Below are 25,920 nucleotides of genomic sequence, written 5' to 3' on the forward strand. Positions count from 1 at the left end.
CACTGCTGAGGCACCTCCAATACTGGGGTCAGTTTTAGGCCCTGCATGACAAAAAGGGCATTGAGGGGCTGGAGTGTGTCCAGGGAAGGGAGCTGGGGAAGGGGCTGGAGCAGCAGGAGGGGCTGAGGGAGCTGGGGGGGCTCAGCCTGGAGAAAAGGAGGCTCAGGGGGGATCTTCTGGCTCTGCAACTCCCTGACAGGAGGGGGGAGCTGGGGAGGGGTCGGGCTCTGCTCCCAGGGAACAAGGGACAGGACAAGAGGAAACAGCCTCGAGTTGTGCCAGGGGAGGTTTAGATGGATATTGGGAAAATTTCTTCACTGAAAGGATGGTCAAGCCTGGCACAGCTGCCCAGGGCAGAGGAGGAGTCCCAATTCCTAGAGGGATTTAAAAGCCATATGGACATGGCTCTTGGAGATGTGGGTTAGTGGTGGCCTTGGCAGTGCTGGGGAAGTGGTTGGATTTGATGATTTTAGAGGGCTTTTCCAACCTACAAGATTCCGTTTATTCCGTGATTCTGTTTGACCTGGTTCAAGCCTAGGCTGAATCTGAATCAGCTTCCCAGTCTGGTTCCCCCTGGGTGCAAAGATATTTGCTTCCATGTCGTGCCTTTCCCTGTCCACAGTGACCTGAGGAAGGGCTCCACCATTACCTGGGGATGTTGAAAGCCAAACACCTACACTGGGTGTATTTTTGTGGCCAAAAAACCAGAGCTGCCGTGGCTGAGAGGCCAGAGTGACGGGGAAGTGGTTGGAAGGGCCTGGCAGAGGGACTGAGCAACTTCAATCTCACAGACCTCCCTGTTTTCTCCATGTTTTCTCCACGTTTCTTTGCCCCTCCAGGAGGATCTGGAGCAGGAGAGAAGCCAGCTGCTGACTCGGGCTGTCGTGGCAGAGGAGCAGGTGTTGGAGCTGCAGGAGTACATAGATCAGCATCTTGCCAGGTGAGACAGTGGGATCCCCCTGCTCTGCCCTGTGTTCCCAGTTTATTTCCAGGCTCATTGCCAGGGACATCATGGTGCCCACCACACTGTCCGTGCCCACTACACTGTCCGTGCCCAGCACACTGTCCGTGCCCAGCACTGCCAGCACGGCTGATGTCCTGCTGCACCTCCAGGTGTGCAGGCAGCTGCCACCAGCCCTTGTTCCACAGGGCTGGGACACACACATGCCCAGCCACATGTCTCCTTCCTTCCCAGCTCACCCATCCTTTGGAGGAATCATACAATCATGGAATGGTTTGGATTGGAAGGGACCTTAAAACCCATCTAGTTCCAGCTTCCTACCACCACAGGGACACCTTCCACCAGCCCAGGTTGCTCCAAGCCCTGTCCACCCTGGCCTTGGACACTTCCAGGTATCCAGGGACAGCCACAGCTTCTCTGGGCAACCTGTGCCAAGACCTCCCCTCCCTCACAGAGAAGAATTCCTTCCCAATATCCCATCTAACCCTGCCCTTTGGCAGCGGGAAGCCATTCCCCCTTGTCCTGTCCCTCCAGGCCCTTGTTCAAGTCCCTCTCCAGTTCCCTTGGAGCCCCTTTAGGCATTGGGAGGGGCTCTAAGGTCTCCTTGGAGCCTTCACGAGGGGCTAAGAGGGGGTTGCCTAAAATATGAAGCCTCCCAGCAGCCCCCCATCCACGTTCCTCTCTCCCTGGCTCATCCTGCCCCGGAGCAGGAGAGGAGCTGCTGGGGCAGGGAAGGGTGAGGACAAGCAGGGCCTGTCTGTCGGACCACGATCCACCTTTCCTGACATGACTCCCCACCCGGGAACTCAGGCTCTGCAGAGCCCACGAACACCTTTGAAGTGAAAGGCTGTGGGTTCCTACTCGCCAGGCACAGCTCCTGGCATGGCTCAGTGCCCGGGGACTGTGCCTGCACTGTGCTGCTTCCCACCACAGGTACAAGCAGGAGATCCTGCGGCTCAGGAACGCTGAGGGCAGCGAGGGGCCCCGTGTGCTCAGTGCCAGGGCAGCTGCTGCTCCCCCCCTGCCCAGAGCCAGCACTGTCAGCCACGATCCATAGCACTCCGTGAGGAGCAGCACCAACACAGGGAAGAGCAGGATTCAAAGCAGGAGGTTTGTGTTCTATGGACTGCCAGGCAAGTATCCTGCCCAGGCCGGGAGCTGGGAGCAGTGAGGGAAAGCACGTGGGTGTTCCCCGTCTCGAGTTCACAGGACTAAAATGAGACAAGACAACTGTGTCTCGTCTTTCCTCGTCTATCCTCGGGCTGCAGGAATTCTGCTGTTCCCTGAGCACATCACGGACACGGGGTCAGGTTCCCAGGCAGCTCTTTAATGCCAGGCTGCAGGGACAGGTTCCTGTTCCTGCTGTAACATTTCTGCTGGGTGAGACCAGAGCCCAAGGGCTGCTCCTGCCTCGCTCCCCTCCCCTCCCTCCCAGCTCCCGTGAGACGGAGCCAAGGCTGGCTCAAGGCACTCTGAGGTTGGACAAAGGGATGAGCTGCTCCTTCCTTGTGAGACTTGTGAGGCCCTGGCACAGGTTGCCCAGAGAAGCTGTGGCTGCCCCATCCCTGGAAGTGTCCAAGGCCAGGTTGGACGGGGCTTGGAGCAACCTGGGCTAGTGGAAGGTGTCCCTGCCCATGGCAGGGGGTGGAATGAGATGAACTTTAAGGTGCCTTCCTACCCAAACCATTCTATGATCCTAAGATTCTGTGGTGGGAAAACCCTTTTTTTCTCTGTGTTTCAGTGGAAAATGGAATGTTATATAGATGAGCAGGGCCAAGCTGATCCTTCAGGGGGGTGAGCTGGACACACTCTCTCTCTCCTGTGTTACCTTAAAAGGGACAGTGGAGCAAAGCCAGAGTCCAGGACCGAGGCATGCTCTGGCTCCAGGACTGTCCTGCAGCTCAAAGGCAAACCAAAAACCTCAAAGGAACAACCAACCAAATATTTATTTTGAAAAATTAAATAAAGTAGTAAACATACAGAAGGAGGCACTGGAGCTTTAGTCCTTAATCTTGTGTTAATCCCAGGACTTCTGGGTCTGATTTTCTCCTCCCTTGCTTCTCCTAAACTCTTTGGAAAACTGAGTGACTGCCACCCTGCAAGTCCCCAGGACAAATCCTGGCCAAGCACTGCTGTCCTGAGCTGAGCCTAGGGCTGGAGAGGCTCTGACCCTTAATGCCAGGCTCAACGAGGCTGGTGTTAGACTGAGCTTAACAAGGCTGCTGTCAGACTGGGCTCCCCTGGGCGCTGCTCTGCGCTGCTCGACGCACCTCCTTCATGTCATAGGCCCAGACCTGCTCCAGCCCCTGCCCCAGGGTGCTGCTGGGAGTCCAGGACGGGAAGGGGAAGCGTCCAGACACCACCCGGGCCCCGTCGGGGAGTTCTGCCAGGAGCTTCGTGGCCAAGGGAGGTTTCTGGGGAGAGAAGAGCCAGGGCCAGGCAACCTTAGGACACGATCATGTAGTGGCAGTGCCACCAGGGATCACAGGGCAGCTTCTGGTGAGTCCTGAGCAGGGGCATCAAGCAGTCAAAGCACAGGGCTGGTACTGGCCCTGTGTGAGGCGGGGACTAGGGTTAAGTGAGGAGCAACAGGACAAGAAGAAACAGCCTTTAAGTTGTGCCAGGGGAGGTTTAGATTGGATATTGAGAACATTTCTTCACAGAAAAGGTGGTCAGGCCCTGGCACAGCTGCCCAGGGCAGGGGTGGGGTCACCATCCTGGAGCAGCCACGTGGATGTGGCACTTGGGGACATGGGTCAGTGGTGGCCTTGGCAGTGCTGGGGGAATGGTTGGACTTGATGATCTCGGAGGGCTTTTCCAACCTAAACAATTCCATGGTTTCATAAATCCTGGTGCTGCTGAGCACCAAATCACTCGCTCACAGAAATGCCCACTTGGCCTTATTCTGTCCCAGATCCTCTCTCTATTCCAAGAAAAGCCTCCTCGAGCTCCCCCTGAACAACTCAGGATGTGAGGGACCAACTTACCACGCTGGGGGCCAGGAACACGATCACATTGTTGCAGTCGGAAAGATCCACCTTAAAAGGGAAGGAAAAGGGGAATGAAAGAAGCAACAGGTACAGGGGGAACAGATGGAACCATCTAAGTGTCCAAGCCTTGTGGGTGATCTTCTGAACCTCAGAGGGTGCAAAGATGCCCCAAAACATGTGGGATGGGGAGGTGTGGGTGTGAAAGCAGCACTTATTGGAAAACACCTGCCTCCAGCACCATCCCAGAACCACATTCCCTGATGGATTCTCTCCAGTCGGGCTGTGGGTACCTGATGTTAGCCTTAGAAGCTCGTCACCGTGTCAGTGGCACACAGACCTCTCCTCAAAGCTGCTCCATGAAGGAGCTCTGCCATTCCCCTGGAAAGGAGGGTGGGTTTCCACTTCCCTGGAGCGCGTGGGATGGGGAAGCAGCAAGCAGCCACCAGCAAAGCCAGCCTGGAGATGCAGACAGAGCCCTGGCCCTGCCCTGGCCCAGCCAGACCCTCAGGACAGGACACTGTTACCTTCCACAGATCTTCCTTCAAGAAGGAGACCTTCCCGTGGTACCCGGCCCTCCAGGCACGGTAGTTGGCGAGACACAGTAGCCAGGGATTGAGCTCATAGCCCAGGGCTGGCCTCAGGCCCTGCTTGTAAGCCTCGACCACCTGGAGAGGGAAGAGAGTTGAAACGCAAAGGATCTCAGTGCTGAGTCTGGGGGGCGATCTGAGGGGACAGGGGCTGTTGCCCAGCTCCACTCCCTCCCTCCAGCTGGCTCACAGGCAGGGTGACCTTGGTTCTCAGCACCTTCCAGAGCACGCATTCCCACCCTGCTCCCTGCATGTGATGTCTTCTAGGGCTGTCTGGGACCACATACAAGTATCTAGGGCCACCTAGGACCACCTAAGGCCACCTAGGGCCATCTAGGACTATCTAGGACCACCTAGGACAGTCTAGGACTATATAGGCGTATTTAGGACCACCTAGAGCTGTCTGTGGCCATTTAGGACCATGTAGGGTCATCTAGGACCACCTAGGACCATTTAGTTCTGTCTTGGGATCATCCAGAACCACTCAGAACCCTCTGGGACCCCCTATAATTGTCCCATACCACAGCCAGGAGGACCACCCAGACCCACAGCCAGAATTGGGGCAGCAAGTGTGTGTGGGTCTCCCTCCCACCCACCCTCCCAGCGAGCACAGGCCCCCCTCCCTGCCCTCTTGCCCACCCTGGGCACCCCAAAGCCCCCCTGACACCCCCCCGTGCCAGCCCTTACGAGCCGTCCATCTCCCGATCCCAGATCCACCGTCTTCCCCGCGCGTCCCCGCAGCAGTGCCAGGGCGTTGGCCACTTGCCGGGGGCTGGAGGGCTGGTAGGGCACCTGGGGGGCACAGGGGGGTCAGGGCGGGGGTCAGGGGGCGGGGGTCGGTGATGGGGGCCGGGGGGTGCCGGGGTACCTGCAGCCGCAGGGGGACGCGGCGAAAGCCGGGCATCAGCACGAGCGCCCAGGTGGCCCAGGCGGCCGCCCCGCTGGCCACGGCCAGGGCCAGCAGCCCCCGCCCGCCCAGGGCCGGCCCGCCCCGCGCCCAGCCCGGCTCGCCCGGCTCCCAGCCCGGCTCCCAGCCCGGCTCCCCCGGCTGCCCCGGCTCCCTCGGGTCCATGGCCGCCGGAAGGGGAGGGCAGCGCGGCCGGGCCTTCCGCCGGCAGCGGCACCGGGGGCTGCGTGTGCGGGGCGGGAGCGGCGGCGTCGCCCCCGCGGGGCTCGGGGGGCACAGAGGGGACAGCGCCGAGTGCGGAGTGAGCGGGGTGCGGATGGTGCGGGGCGGTGTGCGGGGGTGTGTGTGTGAGAGTGTGTGTGCGTGCGTCTGTCTGTGTGTGTGCGTGTCTGTCTGTGTGTGTGCGTGTCTGTCTGTGTGTGTGCGTGTCTGTCTGTGTGTGTGCGTGTCTGTCTGTGTGTGTGTCTGTCTGTCTGTGTGCGTGCGTGTCTGTCTGTGTGCGTGCGTGTCTGTCTGTGTGTGTACGTGTCTGTCTGTGTGTGTGCGTGTCTGTCTGTGTGTGTGCGTGTCTGTCTGTGTGTGTGCGTGTCTGTCTGTGTGTGTGTGTGTCTGTCTGTGTGCGTGCGTCTGTCTGTGTGTGTGCGTGCGTCTGTCTGTGTGTGTGCGCGTCTGTCTGTGTGTGTGTGTGTCTGTCTGTGTGTGTGTGTGTCTGTCTGTGTGTGTGCGTGTCTGTCTGTGTGTGTGTGTGTCTGTCTGTGTGTGTGCGTGTCTGTCTGTGTGCGTGCGTGTCTGTCTGTGTGTGTGTGTGTCTGTCTGTGTGTGTGCGTGTCTGTCTGTGTGTGTGTGTCTCTGTGTGAGTGTGTGTCTGTGTGTCTGTGTCTGTGTGTGTCTGTGTGTCTGTGTGTGTGAGCGTGTTGTGAAGTGTCTGTCTGTGTGTGTGTCTCTGTGTGTGTCTGTCTGTGTGTGTGTGTCTGTCTGTGTGTGTCTGTCTGTCTGTCTGTCTGTGTGTGAGTCTCTGTGTGTCTGTCTGTGTGTGCATGTGTGTCAGTGTGTGTGTATGTCAGTCTGTATCTGTGTGTGTGTCTGTGTTAGCATGGCTGTGTGTGTTTGTGCACAGCTGTGTGTGTACAGCTCTCTGTGTTTGTGCAGAGCTGTGTGTTTGTGCATGGTTGTGTTTATGCACAGCTCTGTGTGTTTGTGGAGAGCTGTGGGTGTGTTTGTGCAGAGCTTTGTGTGTGTGTGCAGAGCTGTGTGAGTGCACAACTGTGCGTTTGTGTGTGACTATGTGTGTTTGCACAGCTCTGTGTGTGTTTGTGCACAGCTGTGGGTGCTCCAGTGCAGCTGTGTGTGTTTGTGCATGGCTGTGCATGGCTGACCATGGTTTTGTGCAGTTGTGTACAGCTGTGTGTGTGACTGTCCAGGGCTGTGGGACTGTGCATGGCTGTGTGTGACTGCACAGTTTTGTGCAGCTGTACATGGTCGTGCAGGGCTGTTTGCAGTTGTACTCGGGCGAGCACAGTTGTGTGAACATGAGCCAGCGTGTGCCCAGGTGGGCAAGAAGGCCAATGGATCCTGGCCTGGATCAGGAAGAGTGTGGCAGCAGGAGCAGGGAAGTGATTCTTCCCCTGTACTCAGAGCTGGTGAGGCCACCCCTGGAGTGCTGTGTCCAGTTCTGGGCCCTCAGCTCAGGAAGGACATGGAGGGGCTGGAGCAGGTCCAGAGAAGGGCAACGAGGCTGGGGAAGGGACTGGAGCACAAGTGCTGTGAGGAGAGGCTGAGGGAGCTGGGGGAGCTCAGTCTGCAGAGGAGGAGGCTCAGGGGAGACCTTCTCACTCTCTACAACTCCCTGACAGGAGGGCACAGCCAAGTGGGGGTCAGGCTCTTCTCCCAGACCACCAGCAGTAGGACAAGAGGGCACAGTCTTAAGCTGCACCAGGGGAAGTTTAGGTTGGACTTTAGGAAGAAATTCTACACAGAAAGGGTGATTGGGTATTGGAATGGACTGCCCAGGGTGGTGGTGGAATCACAATCCCTGGAGGTGTTTAAGAACTGAGTGCCGTGGTCTAGTTGACAAGTTGGGTCATAGGCTGGACTCAATGATCTCGGAGGTCTTTTCCAACCTCACTGATTCTGTGATCCTGTGTGTGCAGTTGTGCCCAGCTGTGTGTGTGGCTGTGCACAGCTGTACATGGTGGCATGCAGGTTGTGCGTGGCCGTGTGGCTGTGCACAGTTGTGTGCAGCTGTGTGTGCTTTTCCGTGGCCATGAGCACTCGTGCGTGGTTCTGTGTGGCTGGGAGCGGCTGTGCACGGCTCTGTCAGTTGTGTGCAGCAGTGCAGGGCTCTGTGGCTGTGCACAGTGGTGTCTGTGATTGTGCAGGGCAGTGCATGGCTGTGCACAGCTGTGTGTGGTGAGCGTGTGTGCTGTTGTGTGCAGTCGTGCAGTGGCTGTGCGTGGTTGTGCACGGCAGTGCCACCCGTGTGCAACTGTGTGTGCTGTGCACAGCCGTGCGTGGTCCCGTGCAGCTGTGTGTGGCTGTGCACCGTTGTGCGTGGTTGTGTGTGGCCATGCACAGCTGTGCAGTTGTGCACAGTGAGGTGTAGGTTGTGCGTGGCTGAGTCAGTGCACGGGTTTGTGCAGCTGTGCACGGGTGAACACGGCTGTGTGCAGTTGTGGATGGCTGTGTGTGTTGTGCGGGCTGTGCACAGCTGCGTGTGGTAGTGAGTGGCTGTGTGTGGTTGTGCAGGGCTGTGCAAAGTTGTGCACGGTTCTGCAGAGCTGTGCACAGTGGGGTGGGTCCGTGTGTGTTGTTCTGCATTGTTGTGCACATAGTTGTGCGTGGCTGTGTGTGGCTGTGCAGGGGTTTGTGCAGTTGTGCACAGCTGGGCACAGTTGTGCGTGGATGAGCAAGGTCTGGTGTGTGGTTGTGCACAGCTGTGTGCAGGTGTGCTTTGTTGTGTGCAGTTGTGCCCGGCCGTGCGGGGCTGTGGAGGTTGTGCATGGCTCTGTCTGACTGTGCACAGGCCTGAGCAGCTGTACCTGGTTGTGTGGGGTTGTGCACGGCTGTGTATGGCTGTGTGGGGTTGTTGTGGGGTTGGGCGCAGTTGTGTGCTGTTGTGCAGGGCTGTGCACAGTTGTTCCTGGGTGTGTGGGGTTGTTACGGGGTTGTGTGTGGTTGGTATGGGGTTGTGGGGTTGTTGCAGGGCTGTGCACAGCCGTGCTGTGTTGGTGGGGGCTGTGCCTGAGGCAGCCGGTGGGTTTCCTGCTGTGAGGCAGCAGCGACTGTGGGAAAATTCCAGGCAATGGGATGCAGGAGGGGCAGCCCAGCCCCACAGCCCCTGCCCACCCCCAGTTAATGACCCCCCCAACCCAACCCAACTGCAGGAACAACACCCGCTCAATGAGGGGCACAAAGGGCTGCAGCCCCCTGCCTGTGTGGCCACGTGTCACCAGGGATGTCACCACTGTCACCTCCCCCTGCTCCCCCCTTGGTCCGTAGGTCACTATGTGCGGGGCTCCCCTCCAGCACCGTTTTGGGGTGTCCCCTGAGAGCTTGGGGTTCAGGGGTCTGGTGGCACCCCATGTCTTTGTCACAGGGCCACCAGCCTTGTCACAAGCCTTGGTGTCCCCGAGGCCATTGTGGGTGTAGGAAAGAACTCTGATAGCCTGGGAAGGGCTTTGGGGTGCAGGGAAGTGGAATTGGGGAGCAGAACTCCCACCTCCTCAGCCCTGGGGGCAGCACAGGCCCAGCACCTGCCCCCCTGGAGCCCCTCTTTGCTGGTGAGCCAAGAGTGGAGCTGCCAAAGGCAACACAACACATGTTTCTGCTCCATCTCACCCTGATTTGTGGGAACCAAATGGAATGAGGATGCACACGCACCCACACGTACCCCCACATGTTTTACCCCCAGACATGCAGCTCGGGGGGCTTAACAACAACCAGACCCCATTAATCACATTCCCTGGAGCAGCCCTGGGGCTCCGATGGGGAGGTGAAGCCACCCCCAAAATACATCCCAGGGCTGTTCCCTGCCCAGCCCCGCCAAAGGGCCCAGCGTGGCCAAATCGGGGGTCATGGGGATCACCCTGATTTTCCGGTTTCGGATTTTTCTCGCTGGCAGGTGGAGTTGGTTAAAGCAGAAAATCCAGGGAAATCGGAGCTGGGGGAAGGGGGGGGGGGCCAGCAGGCTGCAGAGGAGGAGGATGGTCCGTGGGGATGAGCTGGTCCCTGGAGCAGCCCGAGAGCCCCCGTGGTGCTGCAGAGCAAATTAATTAAGGAAGAGATTCCCAGGCAGGGCTGAGCCCTCCTTGCTGGGCCCCTGGTATTTAGCAGGGTGGTGGCAGCTTCCCCTACTGCCCCAGCCCCGGGGTACCCACAGCATCTCGGGGTGCAGGGACGAGCAGGTGGCCGGGCGAGGGGACCAGTTGGGATGTGTCGCCGGAGTCAAAGAGCTTTTAATCCTCCTCTTTCCAGGGCAGCTTCCCCCCGCCGGGGCCGCGGCGGCTGCAAAGCAGCCCTGACCGCCAGGAATTTGTCGCTATGTGCTGGGAAAGCTGCTTCCCACCAGCTGTCGGGGCCGGACACGCCGGGCGCAGGCGCCTTGCACGGGGGTGAGGGGCCGCGGGGCCCCGCTGCGGGCCGGGGTCCTGCCCTACCCCCAGCAACCCTCCCTGTGCTGGGATGATGCTGGTTTGGCTTCATCCCGGTCGAAGCAGCGGGCTGGAAGCACGCTCTGATGCCCAAGTTTGGGGTGCAGCGCCCCAAGGGGTGGCAGGGTGGGAGGGTGTCCTCGGAGTCACCAGGCTCTTGCTTCTCCTCTTGCCAAGGGCTGTGGGCTAGAGCTTCTCCCGGCCCCGGGGGCCTCATCCTGACCCTATGGGACATCTCTGAACACCAGGGGCCTCACCCTGAGCTTATGGGGCATCCCTGAATTCCAGAGGCATCCTGACCCTGTGGGGCATCCCCAAACCCCAAGGGCATCATCCAACCCTGTAGGGCATTTCATAACCCCAGGAGCATCATCCTGACCCTGTGGGGTATCTTTGAACCTCAGATGCCTCATCCTGAGCTTATGAGACATCCTCCAGTCCCAGGGGCGTCATCTTGACCCTATGGATTGTCTCTGCACCTCAGGGCTCTCATCCAGAGCTGATGAGGGATCATCCTGACCCTGCTGGGCAACCCCTGGTCCCAGGGGCATCATCCTGACCCTGCAGGATATCTCTGAACCCCAGGGTCCTCATCCTGAGTTTATGGGGCTACTCTCAGTCTCAGGGGCATCCTCAACCCTATGGGGCATCCTCAAACCCGGGAGCCTCATCCTGACCCTATAGGGCATCCCCTAAGCCCAGAAGCCTCACCCTGACGCTATGGGGAATCTCCAAACCCCAGGGACATCATCCTGACTCTGTTGAGGACCCCCTGCCCCCAGGGACATCCCCTTGCTCCATGCCAGCTCCTGGCTCTGGGGTGCTGCAGCAGGGTGGGCAGGACAAGCGGGATGCCTGGGGGTCCTGGGGGTCCCTGCTTGGGGTGGGGGCTGCAGGGCTGGCTGAGCGGGGCCGGCCGCCTTTGTGCCTCCCCTTTGTGCCCCGCGATTCACACGTTCGGGCTTTTATCAGGCAGCCGGGAAGGAGGAGGGTGAAGGGGGCAGGAGAGGGGGGAGAAGGGCTGGAGGGGGGGAAATGGCGGGAAACGGCGGCTCCCTTTGTGTGACAGGGAAGGGGACAGGGACCGGGGGACACCCGGCACTGCCACCACTCTGTGTTTTGCTCTCCCAGTGCGGACACCAACCTGCAGCGTGACCGAAGGGCTTCACAGTCCCTGCAGAGTTCCTGGGCTGGGATGTGTGAACATTTGGGTCCACAATGGGGCTAATCCCGTGGAATAGGAGCCACAGGCACCTCCTTGAGCACATTTGCACTGAGGGAGCTGTTTTTGGGGTGCTGCTGTCCATGGGATCCCCAAAACCCCCTTCGGGGGGGGGTATGGGTAGATGGGTGGGGGGCTTTTGGAGCAGATTGGCTGGATCATCCCCATGGATGTTGCAGGCAGCTGTGCTGGGTGGGCACCACGGTGCCCACAGGTAGGGTCACCCTTTCCTGGGCTCACAGGGTGCTGCTCTAGCCCTTCACCATGGCCACCCCTGTCCGAGCCCCTTCAGACCCCCCAGCTCACACCGTGTCCCCCGTCCTGCTCCCCCTCGCTGCGCTGCCTCACACCACATTTCCATCCTGCAGAGGAAATATTCCCCGGGATGGAGTTTGTCTCATTGTGTTTCCATCCTCCACGGGTGCCAAGAGGCCAGGCAGGAATATGACTTGGCCAGGCTGGACTCTGCTTTTGGGGGAGTGCTTGGATGCCTGGCCCCGGGGCGATGGAGATGCCGGAGCCGTGGGATGCTGCCTGGTGCTGTGGCCACCCTGAGCCACGGGGAAGAGCTGTGATCCCCATCCCACAGAGGGGAAACTGAGGCACCAGCTGCCTTTTTGCCCTGTGGGATGATCCCATAGGAAGTGTTAGTGCCCTGGCCGGGGCCCAGCACTGCAGGAGCCGGCACCGGGGGAAGGGAGGCAGGTGACCCAACCTGACATGAGGCAGAGGGCACTAAAAACAGCCCAAAAATCTCTGTGGCGGAGGTTGAGCAGAATAACAGCCCTTTCCGCCTCTGTGTAATGAGCTGGTTTGACCAAATAAACAGATTTGAAGACAAACAAGAGGTTTTGCTGCGGGACAGAAAAGTGCCGGATGCTCCGTGCGTTAAACGCCGTCATTTGGCCACGAGGAATGTGCTGGATTGCAGGGCCGGAGCCGCCAGGATTTACCCCCGGAGTGAACAGAGGATGCCGTGGGCAGCACAATTCCCTTTGCACCTCGTTTATTGCTTTTCCAGCCTCGTTTTTCCTCCTCCGCTGGGTTTCCCACTCCTTCCCCCTTCCCCCTGCCCTGCTTGGCTCCTGCCTGCTGCCAAATTCCAGGGGGATGCCGGCATCCTCCAGCACCCGGCGTGGAGCATCCCCCTCCCCAGAGCCACATCCTGCCCTCAGAGGCCGGCCCAGCCCAGCCCTAAAATGGGACAGTAAACGGATAAAATCAAAATACATCAGTATAAAATTGGCAGTGAAACATAAAATAAGCATCAAACTCTTCTCAAGGGAAAACGTGTTGTGTATCAAACCCACCAGGATCTTATCACAGCCAGATCATTCTATACACACACACATATAGATATTTATATTTAATTAAGCTCCAAAGCCCACAGCATTCTTTGGAAACAGTTTTTTGGCAAGGAAAAGTGTGTTGTGGTCAGCAAAGGAACCAAACACCCAGCAGTTCATCCTGGATGGTGATATTTGAAAAGGTATTATTGAAACAAGACTGAGAAGTTGTTTAAGTACAAGTGGATGCGTGGCATAAGTCTGGCTTGGGTGGTCTGGGGGGCTCAGTGGCTCTGGGGGGCTCAGGAGCTGTGCCTCCCTGTGATGAGCACCTATGGGCATCACTGATGAGGAGGAAAGGTCCCTGGTTGGGGTCCTGTACTCCATCCCCAGCTGGGGGACTCATGTCCCATCCCCTGTTGGGGTTCTCATGCCCAGCCCCACCTGGGGGGTCCTGTGCCCCATCCCCACCTGGGGGTTCCATATCCCAATCCTGTCTGGGGGTCCTGTTCCCCATCCCCAGCTGGGGGTCCCAGGTCCCATCCCTGTTCAGGGGTCCCATCCCCTCCACCCCCAGGGACACAGCACAGCCAGAGGAGCAGGAGCCCGAGGCGGGGGCAGGCTGGGGGCAGCGGAGGGGTGGGAGCCAGCAGGGTTGAGATGCTGGAATGGCACAGCCCGGCACAATGAGGCCTTGTGGCTGACAGCTCTGACAAGAATCAGCCCTGACAGCGGCTCCGCCGGTGGGGTCACCCACCCGGCACGGGACCACCCCAGCCCCCTCACCCTGGGATACCCAAAGTGACCCATCCCAGGGGATGCAGCATGTGCAAACAGCAATATATCTGTCTCTGTAGATAGATATATAGATATATAAATATCAGGGCTGTTTCCAGCCTCACAGGAGGCAGGACTGGTGGTTGGAGCCGGCACAGGGGGAGGCAGGTGGCACACACCAGCACTGGCATTCACTGCGGTGCCCAGCACTGAACATCCCACTCAGCTTTTTGGAAACAAGAGCCACACACTACAAATACAGCTTAGTTTATAAAAAAAAGTCACAAATTTGGTATCGTTATAACTTTAGTGCACATACAATGCCCCCCACCCCCACGGTCCAAAATTCCCCCCGGCTGGCACGTTGTGCCTCACTACCAGTCACCCGTGGGCTGCCAGTGATGGGTGGCACAGTGACCTCTCCCTGTTCCCACGGCACCTCCCTGCATTGGCGCTTTGGTCCTGCCCTGGCTGCACCAAGGGCACCTCTGCTCAGCCTTCTTCCCACCTCACCATTCCCCTTGCTCCCTTCGGCCTCACTCCTCTTCCTCAGCATCCGCTCCACAGCTCCTGCCTGTGCCCTGCGTTGCAGGCAGGACCAGGGCCAGGCTCGCTGCTGCCCACTCCCTCTTCCACCCTCAACATTGCAAATCCATCTCCTGGCCCTTCCACACCCCATTGTGCCCACCGTGTCCCTGGACTGGCCACCACGGCCACCCACCCTCAAGCCCTGCCAGGGTCTGGGGGTCCGGCTGCCCCTGGTGCCAGACCCACTTGCCCCACAGCATCTCCTGAGCATGCAGCACCCCAGTCCCCTGGGAGCCCCAACCCTGTGCCACTGCACCCCTCACCCAGGCAGGTCCCTGGGGCCCACAGACAAATGCACCCTGGGAAAATCCCTTCTCTTGCAGCAGGATTTTCCCAGAACCCCCGAGCCCACCGGCAGGTGCTGCCACAGTCCGGCCGCTCGGCGAGGATGGATGCGCTGCACTCCCTCCGGGCACCGTCCCTGTGCTCCCTCTGGGCACCGTCCCTGTGTCCCCCGGGGTACTCTCGTTGCCAGGGGTCCCCCAGGTCCCGCGGGGCCGGGTCGCACTCCCGGAGCCGCTCAGTCCACGGGGAACTCACAGGGGTTCTGGCGCGCGCGCTGGGCCCCCTCGTAGATGCGCTGGAAGTCCCGGTAGCGGGGGGCGCAGCTCAGCCAGGCCTCCCCGAAATGCAGCCACCCCGTGAACAGGAAGGTACCGGGGCCCGGCTTGACCCCGCAGCGCAGGGGGGTGCGGATGCTGCCCACGGGCTGCCCCGACCACCCGCCCACCTGGAAAAGCGGGAACTTCTGTCGGTGGATGCGGGTGGCGCTCACCCCGATGATGGATTCCTGCAGCTCCGCGTCGTTGGACACGCTCCGGATGCTGCCACGGATCACTGTGGGTAGAAGGAAGGGAGAGGTGTCAGCATGTCCCTGTCCCTGACCCATTCCCATCTCCATCTTTGTCTCCATCACCATTCCCATCCCCATCTTTGTCTCCATCTCTATCCCCATTCCTGTCCCCATTCTCTTCCCCATGCACATCTCCACTCCCATTCCCATCCCTGTCCTCATCTCCATTCGCAACCCCTTCCTTGTTCCCATCCACATTCCTATCCTCATTCTCATCCTCATCTCCATCCCCATTCCCATGCCAATCCCTGTCCACATTTCTGTCTCCATCTGCATTCCCACTCCCATCCTTATCCCCATCCCTATCCTTGTCTCATCCCCACTCCCTTTCCTATTCCCATCCCGTCCTCCATCCTAATCCCAGCTCCCATCCCCATCCCTGTTCACATCCACATTCCATTCCCATTCCCATTCTCATCCTCATCCCTCACCCCTTCTCCATTTCCATCCCCATCCTCATTCCTGCCCCCATTCTCATCTCCATCCCCATTCCCATCACTGCTCCCGTGCCACAGCACCCTCTGTCCCCACTGGCCACAGCCCAGCCCAGCCCAGCCCGGAGGGGGCCCCACGCTGCGTGTGGGGCTGTTCCCCCACTCTGATTCCCCCGGCCCTGGTCCCCGCTCACCAAAGTCACTAGTGCAAATGGCCATCAGGATCTCGGTGTCGTTGCACGGCCGACACGCGCCTGCAAGGCCAAGCACAGCCCGTCACCACTCCCGGTGGCACTGCAGGGGGACACCACCCCAATCCCGCTCCTCCTTGCCTTCACAGACACCCCGGCAAGGGGAGGGGAACCTGAGGCGGGTGAGGGGACGCTGGGCACTCACCCTCTGCACCGAGGCTGGCAGTGGGCAGGGCTGGCCGGGCCAGCCAGTCCCCCCGCAGCTCGTAGCGGAAGGCGGCGATGCGGCGGCTGATGTCGGGGTGTGGGGTGGCCTGCAGGAACAGGGCCACCTTCTCCTGGGGCAGCCAGCTGAAACAGCGGGCGCGGGGCCGGGGGGCCTCTGGCAGCAGCAGCTCCAGCACCCCCTCCCTCTCGAGGTGAAGCTGAGCCCCCCGGAAGGTCCCGGTGGGTTTGACGCAGGCGGTGATGTGCTGGGGGCTCCCGCCCTTGACGGCGGCGGTGGTGGGGGGCAGGCGGGGGGTCAGGCGGAGACGAAGGGCCCCCGTGGGGTACAGCCATTCCAGAGAGCCCTCGGCGCAGTGCAGGGACAGCTGCTCCACGCTGCCTGCCTCCTGTGACAGCCCACTGTGGGGGACAGCACCCCGTCAGCAGGGACCCCCAAAGGGACAGAGAGCCCCCAGCCCGTGTCACCCCCGCCCATGTTCCCCCCGCCCGTGTCCCCTCTCACAGCAGCATCCTGCACTCCCACACAGCACCTCTGCGGAGGCCTGTGGGATGGCCACAGGGAGGAACAGCACCAAACCCTCAGTGACTTGGACTTGGGGTGCAAGTGCATCATTTGGGGGTGCTTGTGGTCCCCCAGCACCTTTAGGAGGGGCTGAAGAGGAGGTGCAACAGCACAGCCTCCCTTGCACCCAGTGTGGGCTCCCAAGCCACCTCCAGGGTGCCCACAGCCTTGAGGTCACCTGCTCCCGTGCATCCCCACTCTGGGGATCCCCAGTGGATTCTGGGGTCACACACTCACACGTAAATGATGCCCGGAGCTACTTCTTTCCCGCGGCATTGTGAGCGTGGGAGAGACACGCGGGGAAACCAGCGTGGGGGGAGCAGGGACAGCCGGGGGTCTGCTTTGTCCCGAACAGGATGCTGGTGGTGGCGTAGCCCCCATGGTCCCCCAAGCCCCCGCATGGGGCAGCCTCTCCTCGCGGGCCCCGGCTCTTTGTTCGAAGTTCGGCGCCTTCGGGCGGTGCTTCGGGCCCTGCCGGGGGGCTGAGTGTCCCGCCGGCCACCGGGATGGGCTTCACGGGTGAGGGGGGCTGAGGAAAGGGGTCCCGGAGAGGCGGTGAGCCCCGCGGGGGGACCAGCATCCCTCGAGGCGGGGGGGGCAGCCGCAGCCAGGACTGGGGACACTGAGGCAGAGGACGGTCCCCATGACCCTCCCCACTGATGCGGGAGGGGGGTCAGCCCTGGGGGTCGACGGGGCGGGAGGGGGGGAGCAGCCACCCCACTGCTCCCCGAACCTGCCCTGCCTGGGCAGCAGGAGCTCCCCTGGGAGCTGCGAACTGGGGACCCGCGTGTGTCATCGCCCACCCCGCCCGGCGCGCTGCCCCCTCCAGTGTGGTGGTGCCGGTGCCGGCGTTCCCGATGTTCCCGGTGCCGGTGTTCCCCGTGCCGGTGTTCCCGGTGCCTACCTGCCCCTCCAGCTGCACTGGTCCGCCGAGACGCCGCCGATGGCCGCCCCCAGCCCGGCCAGGCACAGCGCCCGCAGCGCCCACATGGCCGCGCCCGCGGCGGCCCCGGGCGGCCCGCCCGGCCCGGCCCTGCCCGCAGCGCTCCCGCACCGGGGCCGGGGCGGCGGGGACGGGGCAGCGCGGCCGCCGCCCCGCGGCGCGCCCCGAACTTTCCGCCAATAGCGGCGGAGGGGCGGGCACCGGAGCAGCCCCCTCGGCCCCCTCCCCACCGCCGGGGCACCGGCACTCACCGCTGCCGCAGCCCCAGAGCCCCCCGGGGCTCCCCCGCCCCCCCCCGGCATGGGGGGACACCGGCCAAGGGGGACCATGGCTGAGCCCGGGGCACAGGACACCGGGGCAGGGCTGGGGCACCCCAGCTTAGGGACCCTTCCCCGTGGGGTGCGCCCTGAGTTCTGTGCACCCATGGCTGTGCACAGCAGGGCTACAGGCACTGCAGGACAGGTACACCTCACCTGTGCACACCCCAAACTGTGCATACCCCAAACAGTGCACACCCCAACCTGTATACACCCCAGGCTGGGCACATCCCAATCTATAGCCCAGGCTATGCACACCCCACACTACAGGCCCCCTGGTTTGCACATACCCCCAAGAGTCACACAAACATCCCAGCCCGGGTTACACACACCACAGGCTGTCCACACCCTGAGTTATGCACACCCCAGGCTGTGTTCCCCCCAAGTTATGCACACCCTAACCTATACACACCCCAGACTACAGCCCCCCTGGTTTACACTGCCCCACAACTGTGTACCCAAAAAGTTACACCCCCCCAACCTTCGTATAACCTACTACCCCCAGCAGCAACCCACCCACCCCACCCCACCCCGAGACACTTTCCTATCCAAGGGGAGCCCAGGCACGTGGCAGTGGGCCTGACACGGAGGTCACACATATCCGAACCCCCAGCTCCTCCCCTCCAAACCTTGGGATTTTTTACACCACCCTCATTCCAGCCGCTATTGTGCCACCAGCACAGACCCCACCATTAATTAAGTTTCCATGCAGTGACAGCCCGCCAAAATGTTTGAAATAAACACCGAACAATTGGGATGGGATGATACAGGCCGGGAACAAAGTCCCCGGCCAGAGGGTGGAGCGGAATGGAAATGAGGGATTGTAAACTGGGATGGTGGGAAGAAAGAGGGGAAGGGGGGAAGGGGAGGGGGAGAGGAGGATTCACAGCCCTTCGGCCATGAAATGATGCTGAAAGAAGTCACGCTGCTGGAATCCGTGGAAAATGAGGGGCCGGAGGGGCTGTGGGTTAAGGTGGAGCAGGCTGGGATGTCGGGGTGTCAGGGGTTCAGGGTGGGGGGTCGGGGTGGGGGACTCTCTGCTGGCCCTCATGCTGAGCTCATCAGTTGCCTTGTGGAGTTTGCTAGAGGGTGACTGGGTCGAGGGTCTGGCTGTGCCCCGGAGGGTCACAGTGACCCCGGAATGGGGGGACACGGTCCTGGGGCCGATCCGGTGTCACCATGGGGAAGTGGGGGGAACTGGGCTTGGAGCTGGGCAGGGAATCCAACCAAGGACCCACAAATGGCTTCGGCCAGGTGCCCAGGGGTGACGTGGCACCAGTGGTGAGGTGGCTCCAGAGGTGGGGTGACACCAGAGATGAGGTGGTGCCAGGGGTGAGATGTGAGGCACTGCGGTCCCCAGACAGGGACTTCAACCCATCGATACCGATCCCCCACCCGGGTGGGTGCTCAGCTCCCTCGGGGGATGTTCCCTTGGGACACCCCAGCATGCAGGGAGGTGGGACACGGGTGTTTGAGGCTAGAGGTGGATGCCACTGTTTCCACAGGCACATGGCAGTGTCTGCCCTAATGCCAGCACCCAGGGGTGGGTCTGCACCCCCGGACCCCCAACGGCCCCCGACCCACCTTAACTGGGTGTTGCTGGTTAAACCTCGGCACCAGTCTGACCAAACCACCGTGGCCACCAGTCCTGGCTTCCCTCCACATGGCACGGGCCACCCCTTCATTTGGAGTATGGCAATCAGGGGCGGGGGGCGGGTCAGGAGCCCCTTTGGAACACCTACTAGAGCTGAGGCTGAGCTGGGACCGGGTAAAGCCCCCCCAGCACCCCACTGTTATCTCAGATCTCCGGAGTAGCTGATGGGGCTGAGCATTTCTGGGCACCCACGGGGATGCCAGCCGTGCCTGGAGCTCTGGCCTGTGGCCGTGCCCCCTGACTCTGTCCCCAGCACCCTGCCGTGCTGCCACAGTGGGGGTTGTCCCCGTGGGACTTGGGGAGCCTGGGTGCCGGCCACCCCCCCGAGAGCTCCCCGAAGCCTCCGGCCCCTGTGGCGGCTCCCGGGACGCTCCGGGCCCCCTTTTGGCCCCGGTCCCCCCGGGTGTCCCCGGGATGCTCGGGCTCGCAGTGCCCTCTGGTGACCGCGGGCACGGTGGCCGCGAATCGCCACCCCCGGGCGGTAGGATGCCGGTGGACCCCGGGGGACTCGGGTGGGGCGGGGGAAAACCACCTCCCGCAGAGAAACAGAGCATCGACTCGTCCAGTGGGACCTTCAAAGACCACTCGGTCCTACCTCTGCCTTGGGCAGAGACACTCCCGCCGGGCCGGGCTGCTCCAGCCCGATGGGGTCCCACAGCTCCTCCAGTTTCTCACTGCCTCCCCTGCAATGTGTTTCCTCCTTATATCCAATCTAAATCCACTCTCTTCCAATTAAAATTGTCACCCCTTCTCCTGTGTCTACAGGTCCTGGCACTAAGCCTCTCTCCATCGCTGTTCCAAGCCCCCTTAAGTATTTCCAGGATACCTGAAGGTCTTCTCCAGGCTGGACATACCCAGCTCTCCCAGCCTTTCTTCTCAGGAGAGGTTCTTCTAACCCTCTGAGCATTTCTGTGTCCCTTCTGGACCTGCTGTGACCGATCCAGGTCTGCTCTGCCCCAGATCCATCTGCCACTGAGAACACCTCTGGGCTCCACGCAGGAGGGACCCCGGCTCCTCCTTTTTTTTTGGTGATCCTCCTCTTCCTGCTGGGTCACCCCAAAGTTTCTCCTTTCCTGGGCAGCCACCATCCAGCAACCCCGGGCTCCTGACAGGTCCCTGGGACATCCACGCTGTCACGAAGGGTCCCTGTGGGGTGGCTCTGGGCACCCTCCACCCTGTGCCATGGGTGGGTGATGGCACGGACAGGGATGCTGCAGGTTGGGTTGTGCCCAGGGGCAAAAACTCTGCTGGAAAAGCAAAAGGGGGACTCGGGGGGGCTGGGACCTTGGAGGGCTGCTCAGAGGTTAGGGGTGCTCAGCCTCTCCCCATCCCACTGCCCGTCCCCCCTGGCTGCGTGGGGAGCTCTCCCACCCAGCCGAGCACCCGAAAGAGATGTGGTTGTGGGAGGCACCCACCTCATCTTTAAAAAATAGCTCAGGAGCCTCATCTCAGCTCCCAGCCCTTCCCTGGAGACATGCAGGGAAAACCTGAGCCATTCCCCATGGAACCTGGGTGCTGAACAGGCTCTGTCCCCTCTCAATTCCCCTGAGCATCCAGATCCCCAGGCTGGTGCCCCAGGAGTGGGAACGAGCCCTGGAGAGACCCGAGGAGCTCAGGGAAGCTGTCTGGAGGGGAACCACAGATGAGGGTCCCCATGACAAGGTAGGGGTTCCCTTTGTGAGGTAGGGGTCCCCATGGCAAGGTGGGGATCCCCAAGGCAAGGAGAGGGTCCACATGTCAAAACTGGTGTCCTCATGCCAAGGAGAGGGTCACAGTGACAGTGTGGGTTAGAGGGTCACAAGGCAGTGGTCTCCATGGCAAGGAGGGGATCCCATGGCAAGGAGGGGGTCTCATTGCAAGACAGTGTTCCCCATGACAGGGTGGAGGTCCACACTAGTGGCCGAAGCTTCCCATGGAAGGGTGAGGCTCCCAAGAGCTGGATGAGGGTGTTCCATGGCTGTTTGAGGGTCCCCACAGTAAGGTGAGGGCCCTCACAGTGCGATGAGGGTCCCCACGGTAAGATTAGGGTTCCCACAGCAGTTAGCGATCCCCACAGCAGTGTGATCATCCCCATGGCCATGTGACAGTCCCCACAGAAACCTGAGAGTCCCAGTGTCCTCACCCACCCTCACCTGCACATGGGCTGGAGGGGGGAACCCTGGGCGAGTCAGACCCTTGGTGAGGAAGAGCCAGGGGCTCTGAGCCCTGGAGCCAGCACAAAGGGGGTCGAGTCCTGGGGGGCCCTGTGGGCCGTGCCGGGGTGGTGACCCCAGACTGGACAGACCACCCCTCTCCCCCCATCATCCCCCGTCCCCGCCGCCACCGCCGGGCCCCTGCGCGTGCATCCTGCGAGGCGGCGAATGGAGCTGCCTATTGATTCGCAGCCCGGGCTAAAAATAACTTTCAACTCTTCATCCCGAGCTGTGAAAATCCCCCATTGCTAAGCGACGGGTTACCGGGAGACAGCGGCGCTAGGCGACGGCGGTTGCTGCGGCGACGGGCCCCCGGCGCACTGCGGTCCAGCCCCGGCACCGGGGGCCGACCGGACCCGGGGTGCTCTGGCTGGACGGGGGATGCTCAGCCCAGGGTCCCGTCGCCATGGGGACAGGCTGGGTGAGAGCCTTCAGCATCCAGAGGGTAGTGGGGATGGGAAGGTGGAGGAGCGTTGGGGGAGCCTTGTCACTTGGCTCCCAGCTTCTGGCCTGGCCTGAGCATGGGGGCACCAGTCAACACCCTCCTGGCACGCAGGAGGGACAGTCCTGGGGAGCAGGGAGTCTCAGGAGGTCTGTGATGGTGACACAGGGTGAAGTGGGGTGACCAGGCACTCCCCATCAGGCACCTCAGGGTGTGGGTGTGGGTACCCCCTGGACTGGTGGCACACCAGCTGTGTCCCTTCCACTAAGAGTGTGTGCATGGAGACGCCTCATGCCCAAGGACTTTTCCAGTCTTTACAGGCATGAAAATGTCCCCAGGATAAGGGGACATGACAATGCATCCCCTCTTGGGCCTGGAGCTAGCAGGGGCTAGTGACAATGGGGCTGTGCCAGGACCAAGGGGACAACAGGGACCATCTGGAGCCCCACTGCCTGCCTGTGCCTGCCAGCTCTGCTGGTACTGGGTCTGCTCTGGGTACAGAGCATGTCCCCAAGTGTTGGACCACCACCCGCTGCTCCTGGGCTGCTGCTGGCTGACAATTCCCTGGGAAAACCCCACGGGGACAAGGCATCACGGGGGACATGGCACTGCTGGGGGGGGCAAGGGACTGTGGGAGGAAGGACCATCAGTTCCTCAGTCTATGGGGAAAAGACGCGTCACCCGGATGAGGCTGTGGATCTGCACATCCCTGCAGCCACTGACCCCTCCAGCACCTTCTCCTGCATTTGACACCCTCTGGGCAGGGTGTGATGAGGGTGTGAGTGTGAATGAGTGTGAGTGTGAGTGAGTGTGTGTGCACAGTCTCCTCCCCCAAGCCCCCTCCCAGCTGCCAGTGCGAAACCCAACCTGCCTTATAAATTATGGAAGCAGGAGCCAGGCGCCAGATCCAGGCAGATCCAGCAGCCTCCCCAGGGCCAGCCGGGTGCAGCAGCTGCCCTGGCCCTGCTGCTCACATGGGATCGTGCCAGGGGGAGGCAGAGGGGATAGGGTTAAATGTGGCAGCTGACCAGTTTCCTCCAGTTTGGGGAGCAGTGGTGGAGCTGGGCCCAGCCTGGGGGTGCTGGGCGGGTGCTGAGTGGGGGTGATGGGAAATGAGGGGCAGCAGTGGCGCAGCCCTCAGCAGGTCCCACTGCCAGACATGGCTTGGGTAGGTGAATCTCCACAGCATCTGGGCACGGCACCCTGTCCTGGGTGCCTGCTGCACCCTGGGGTGCTGGTGCTGGGTCGAGCATCATCGCTGTGCCCCAGGGACTGCCAGCAGAGCCTGAGCTGCCTGTGGGGGTGAGAGGGGTCTGCAGCAGGATCTGCACCAGAATCTCCAGCCTGCCAGTGCCCTGGAGGGGAGAGAGCCAGAGCAAGCATCCATCTGTCCATCCAGCCATCCATCCCTCCATTTCTCCCTCCATCCCTCCATCTCACCATTCTTCTCTCCATTTCTCCATCCCTCCATCCTCCATTTTCCACCCCTCCATCCTTACACCTCTCCATCCCTTCATCTCACCACTCTTCCCTCCATTTCTCCATCCCTCCATCCTCTCCAACTCCTTCATCCCCATCTCTCCATTCTTCCCTCCATCCCTCCATGTTTCCATCCATCCTTCCATCCCTGCCTTCATTTCTCCCCACAGCCCTCCCTGCACCTCTCCATTCTTCCCCCCATTTCTCCATCCCTCCCTCCATCCTTCCACCCCTCCATCCCTCCATCCCCCCTCCATCTTTCCATCCCCCCGTCCCTCCCTCCATCCCCCATCCTTCCACCCCTGCATTCCCCCACCCACCACCCCTCTCTCCCTGCACACCCAGCTGCCAGCCCAGCCCTGCCCGCACCCCCCACATCATTCCCTGTGTCCCGCACCCTCACCTCGCCTCTCCCGGTGCCAGTGCGATCCCATCGCGATCCATTATCGCTACGGGCGACCGTGTCTCTTTAACAGGCTCCGCTGGTGACACGCGTGTGCGTGTGTGCAAACGCGCGTGTGCGTGTGCTCCCAGCTCCCTGGGCTGGCTGGCAGGAGGGACCCCCCTTCTCCATCCCCCCGGATCCGGATCCGGCCCCATTCCCCCCCTCCACTCCCCGCTTATTTTTCCTGTTGTTTCGCGGGGTTGGGGCGGGGGCCGGGCGGGATCCGGCCCCTTTGCCAACGGGGATTTTTGGGGGGATTATTCCCGGTTTTCTTCCTGGTGGTTTTTTTTCCTGCAACCGAGAGAAGACGGGCACAAGGCATGGCATGAGCTTCGGGAGACGGGGCTGGAGGTAAGAGCCGCTCGGGAAAACCCTTGACAACACAAAGCCGGTGCCGGCGTTGGTGCCGATGCCGGTGTCGGTGTCGGTGCCTGTTCCACCGGTACCAGCACCAATCCCGGCACCGGCACCGCAACCACCCCCAGCCGCATCCCGCATCATGGAGCCGCGTTATATAACGGTGGCGGAGCCGGCCCGGCCCCGGGGCTCCCGGTCCGGCGGCCCCCCCTCCGCCCCCGCCTCCCGGTAGCTCACCAGAGGATGGCGATCGGTGTGACCCCGTCCTGGTGCTCCCCTCTCCCCCCCCGGTTTGGGGAGTGTGGGCGTGCTGGGGGGGGAAGGTGGTGTGTTGTGTCCCCCCCGGCATGGACGGGCAGCACCGGGTGGGTAACGGCGGGGAGGGGGGGTCAGGTGGGTACCGCGGGATGCAGGGATGTTTTGGGATGGGGGTGCAAAGGGACATCGCTGTAGGGACAGGGTCACCCGGATGTGGGGTTGATGTTCGCCCCCCCTCCTCCTCTGCTGCCAACTTCCAAAATGCCCCTCGTCTTCCCTGGTGGCACCACTGGCATCTCTGGGGCTGTAACCAAACCCCCCAGCACCCCAACACCTCGGCGTGGCTTTCATTGGGTGCAGGGTGGCACCTGCCAGGGATGGGGGCAGAGGGGCAGCCACCCCACCTCAGAGCTCAGAGGATGAAGGAAGGGAAGACCCTTGCTAGGATGGGACTGAGGGGGCTTAGCCCCACAGCAGCGTCCCAGAGAGACCTGTATGGGGTCAGGGACCCTCAAGCAGTCCAGGATGAGGATAAGGAGTTTGTTTTGGTGGGGCAGGGGATGGGAATGGGTGGAGGGGTCCATGGGGGGGCCAGGTGGGCAGGCTGAACCCCATGGAGTGGCTGAGACTGGACATGGATGGGGGAAACGGAGGCACAGGGTTCTGGTAGCAATCAAACAGAGAGCCCCAAGATCTTGACCCTGTGGGGGACCAGGGGTGCCATGGGGCACCGAGCTGAAGCAGTACTGCCTTTTTGGCATCCAGTGCCACTGGTAGGATGTGGCAGTGCCTGGGCAGTGAAGGCCAGAGTGTGGCAGTCCCTGCAGCAGAGATGCTCCTGACAGAGGTCCTGCTCTGTAATCACCCTCTGCCCAAAGTTCTGAGGGTCTCAGACCCCCCCTGCAGCACCCAGAGGGTCTCAGCAGCAGTGGGGTGGGAGCAGCGGGCACAGAGGCAGCGCCATGCCGTGCTGGCATCTTCCCTCCTCTGGAAGCTGGGTGCTGATTTCACTCTGGCTACCAGGAAGAGGGAGGGAGGTGGCTTTGGAGTGGGGAGGACTCGCTTGAGCATCCATTTTTAATGAAATAGATATCTATTTTTCCCCGAGCTGGCTTCCCCCACATCGATCTCTTTGCCTGCTCTCCTGCCCGTGCCAGTGGCTCCATGGCAGTGGGGAGCAGCAGGACAAGCATCCCCAGCACTGGGACCCTCTTGTCTCCCCAAATCCTGCTCCTGGAGAAGGAGTGACCCTTATTTGGGCTGGGGTAAGGCTGGAAAGGGTGCCCTTGTCCCCTCCAGTGGGGTCACAATCATGCTGACTATCCCATGGGAATGTGGATGTGCTCAAGGTAGAAGGGCAACTGAAAACAGAGCACTTGGAGTTTGGGGGCTGGATCCTGTCCTCCTACTCTGCAGATTTAATCTGTACCTGGCTCAGGCTCTGGCAGCTTCATGGCAAAACCACATTGTCCTGCCTGTGCCTCAGTTTCCCCATCCCCAAACCACAGCCCGTTGCTCCCCACCTGTGTCTGTGAGGATGGAGCAGCACCCAGAGAGGAGAAAGGGGATCTGGTAGGTGAGTGGGTGCCGATGGTGTG

The 25,920-nt window shown here is 61.2% G+C and overlaps 4 protein-coding genes across 7 annotated transcripts in view; 2 read left to right on the plus strand and 2 right to left on the minus strand.

The window, feature by feature from the left end:
* CCDC78 (coiled-coil domain containing 78) overlaps positions 1-2,945 on the plus strand; it is a 25,155-nt gene extending 22,210 nt beyond the window's left edge. Inside the window, exons 16-17 of one of the 3 annotated variants that reach the window (XM_032704177.1) lie at positions 840-940; positions 2,703-2,945. In XM_032704177.1, coding sequence (XP_032560068.1) covers positions 840-940; positions 2,703-2,724 — 123 coding nt within the window. In that variant the 3' untranslated portion in view covers positions 2,725-2,945. Of the gene's footprint in view, positions 1-839; positions 941-1,894; positions 2,525-2,702 lie in introns of those variants that run through there. The other 2 variants (XM_032704176.1, XR_004359924.1) reach the window with 2 other exon arrangements.
* ANTKMT (adenine nucleotide translocase lysine methyltransferase) lies at positions 2,888-5,610 on the minus strand. Its single transcript, XM_032704288.1, has 5 exons — positions 5,407-5,610; positions 5,226-5,330; positions 4,476-4,616; positions 3,949-3,999; positions 2,888-3,375 (listed from the first exon to the last, which is right to left on the minus strand). Exons 1-5 carry the CDS (start codon positions 5,608-5,610, stop codon positions 3,187-3,189), a joined length of 690 nt encoding a protein of 229 aa, XP_032560179.1. The 3' UTR covers positions 2,888-3,186.
* Positions 5,611-14,394: 8,784 nt separating this feature from the next.
* METRN (meteorin, glial cell differentiation regulator) lies at positions 14,395-23,829 on the minus strand. Of its 2 annotated transcripts, none has more exons than XM_032704211.1 (4): positions 23,666-23,829; positions 15,651-16,072; positions 15,449-15,508; positions 14,395-14,804 (listed from the first exon to the last, which is right to left on the minus strand). In XM_032704211.1, exons 1-4 carry the CDS (start codon positions 23,704-23,706, stop codon positions 14,488-14,490), a joined length of 840 nt encoding a protein of 279 aa, XP_032560102.1. In that variant the 5' UTR covers positions 23,707-23,829; the 3' UTR covers positions 14,395-14,487. The 2 variants fall into 2 exon arrangements, with proteins under 2 accessions (XP_032560102.1, XP_032560101.1); XM_032704210.1 differs by lacking the exon at positions 23,666-23,829 and adding an exon at positions 17,140-17,225.
* The window catches only part of FBXL16 (F-box and leucine rich repeat protein 16), a 15,526-nt gene continuing 13,197 nt past the window's right edge, over positions 23,592-25,920 (plus strand). Inside the window, exon 1 of the mRNA XM_032704181.1 lies at positions 23,592-24,058. The gene's annotated coding sequence lies outside the window, so the exon portion shown is untranslated. The remainder of the gene's footprint in view (positions 24,059-25,920) is intronic.

This window comes from Chiroxiphia lanceolata, chromosome 16 (assembly GCF_009829145.1).
Source record: "Chiroxiphia lanceolata isolate bChiLan1 chromosome 16, bChiLan1.pri, whole genome shotgun sequence".
In the NCBI taxonomy this organism is placed as follows: Eukaryota; Metazoa; Chordata; class Aves; order Passeriformes; family Pipridae; genus Chiroxiphia; species Chiroxiphia lanceolata.

Coding starts and splice junctions, on each gene's coding strand:
- METRN (XM_032704210.1), bottom strand. CDS start 17,225: ATGTGGGCGCTGCGGGCGCTGTGCCTGGCCGGGCTGGGGGCGGCCATC. Junction 15,509..15,650: donor TGCCAGCCTCGGTGCAGAGG/GTGAGTGCCCAG, acceptor TTGGCCTTGCAG/GCGCGTGTCGGCCGTGCAAC. Junction 14,805..15,448: donor CATTTGCACTAGTGACTTTG/GTGAGCGGGGAC, acceptor TTCTACCCACAG/TGATCCGTGGCAGCATCCGG.
- ANTKMT (XM_032704288.1), bottom strand. CDS start 5,610: ATGGACCCGAGGGAGCCGGGGCAGCCGGGGGAGCCGGGCTGGGAGCCG. Junction 4,617..5,225: donor GATCGGGAGATGGACGGCTC/GTAAGGGCTGGC, acceptor TTCCCTCTCCAG/GTGGTCGAGGCTTACAAGCA. Junction 4,000..4,475: donor TGAAGGAAGATCTGTGGAAG/GTAACAGTGTCC, acceptor TTCCCTTTTAAG/GTGGATCTTTCCGACTGCAA.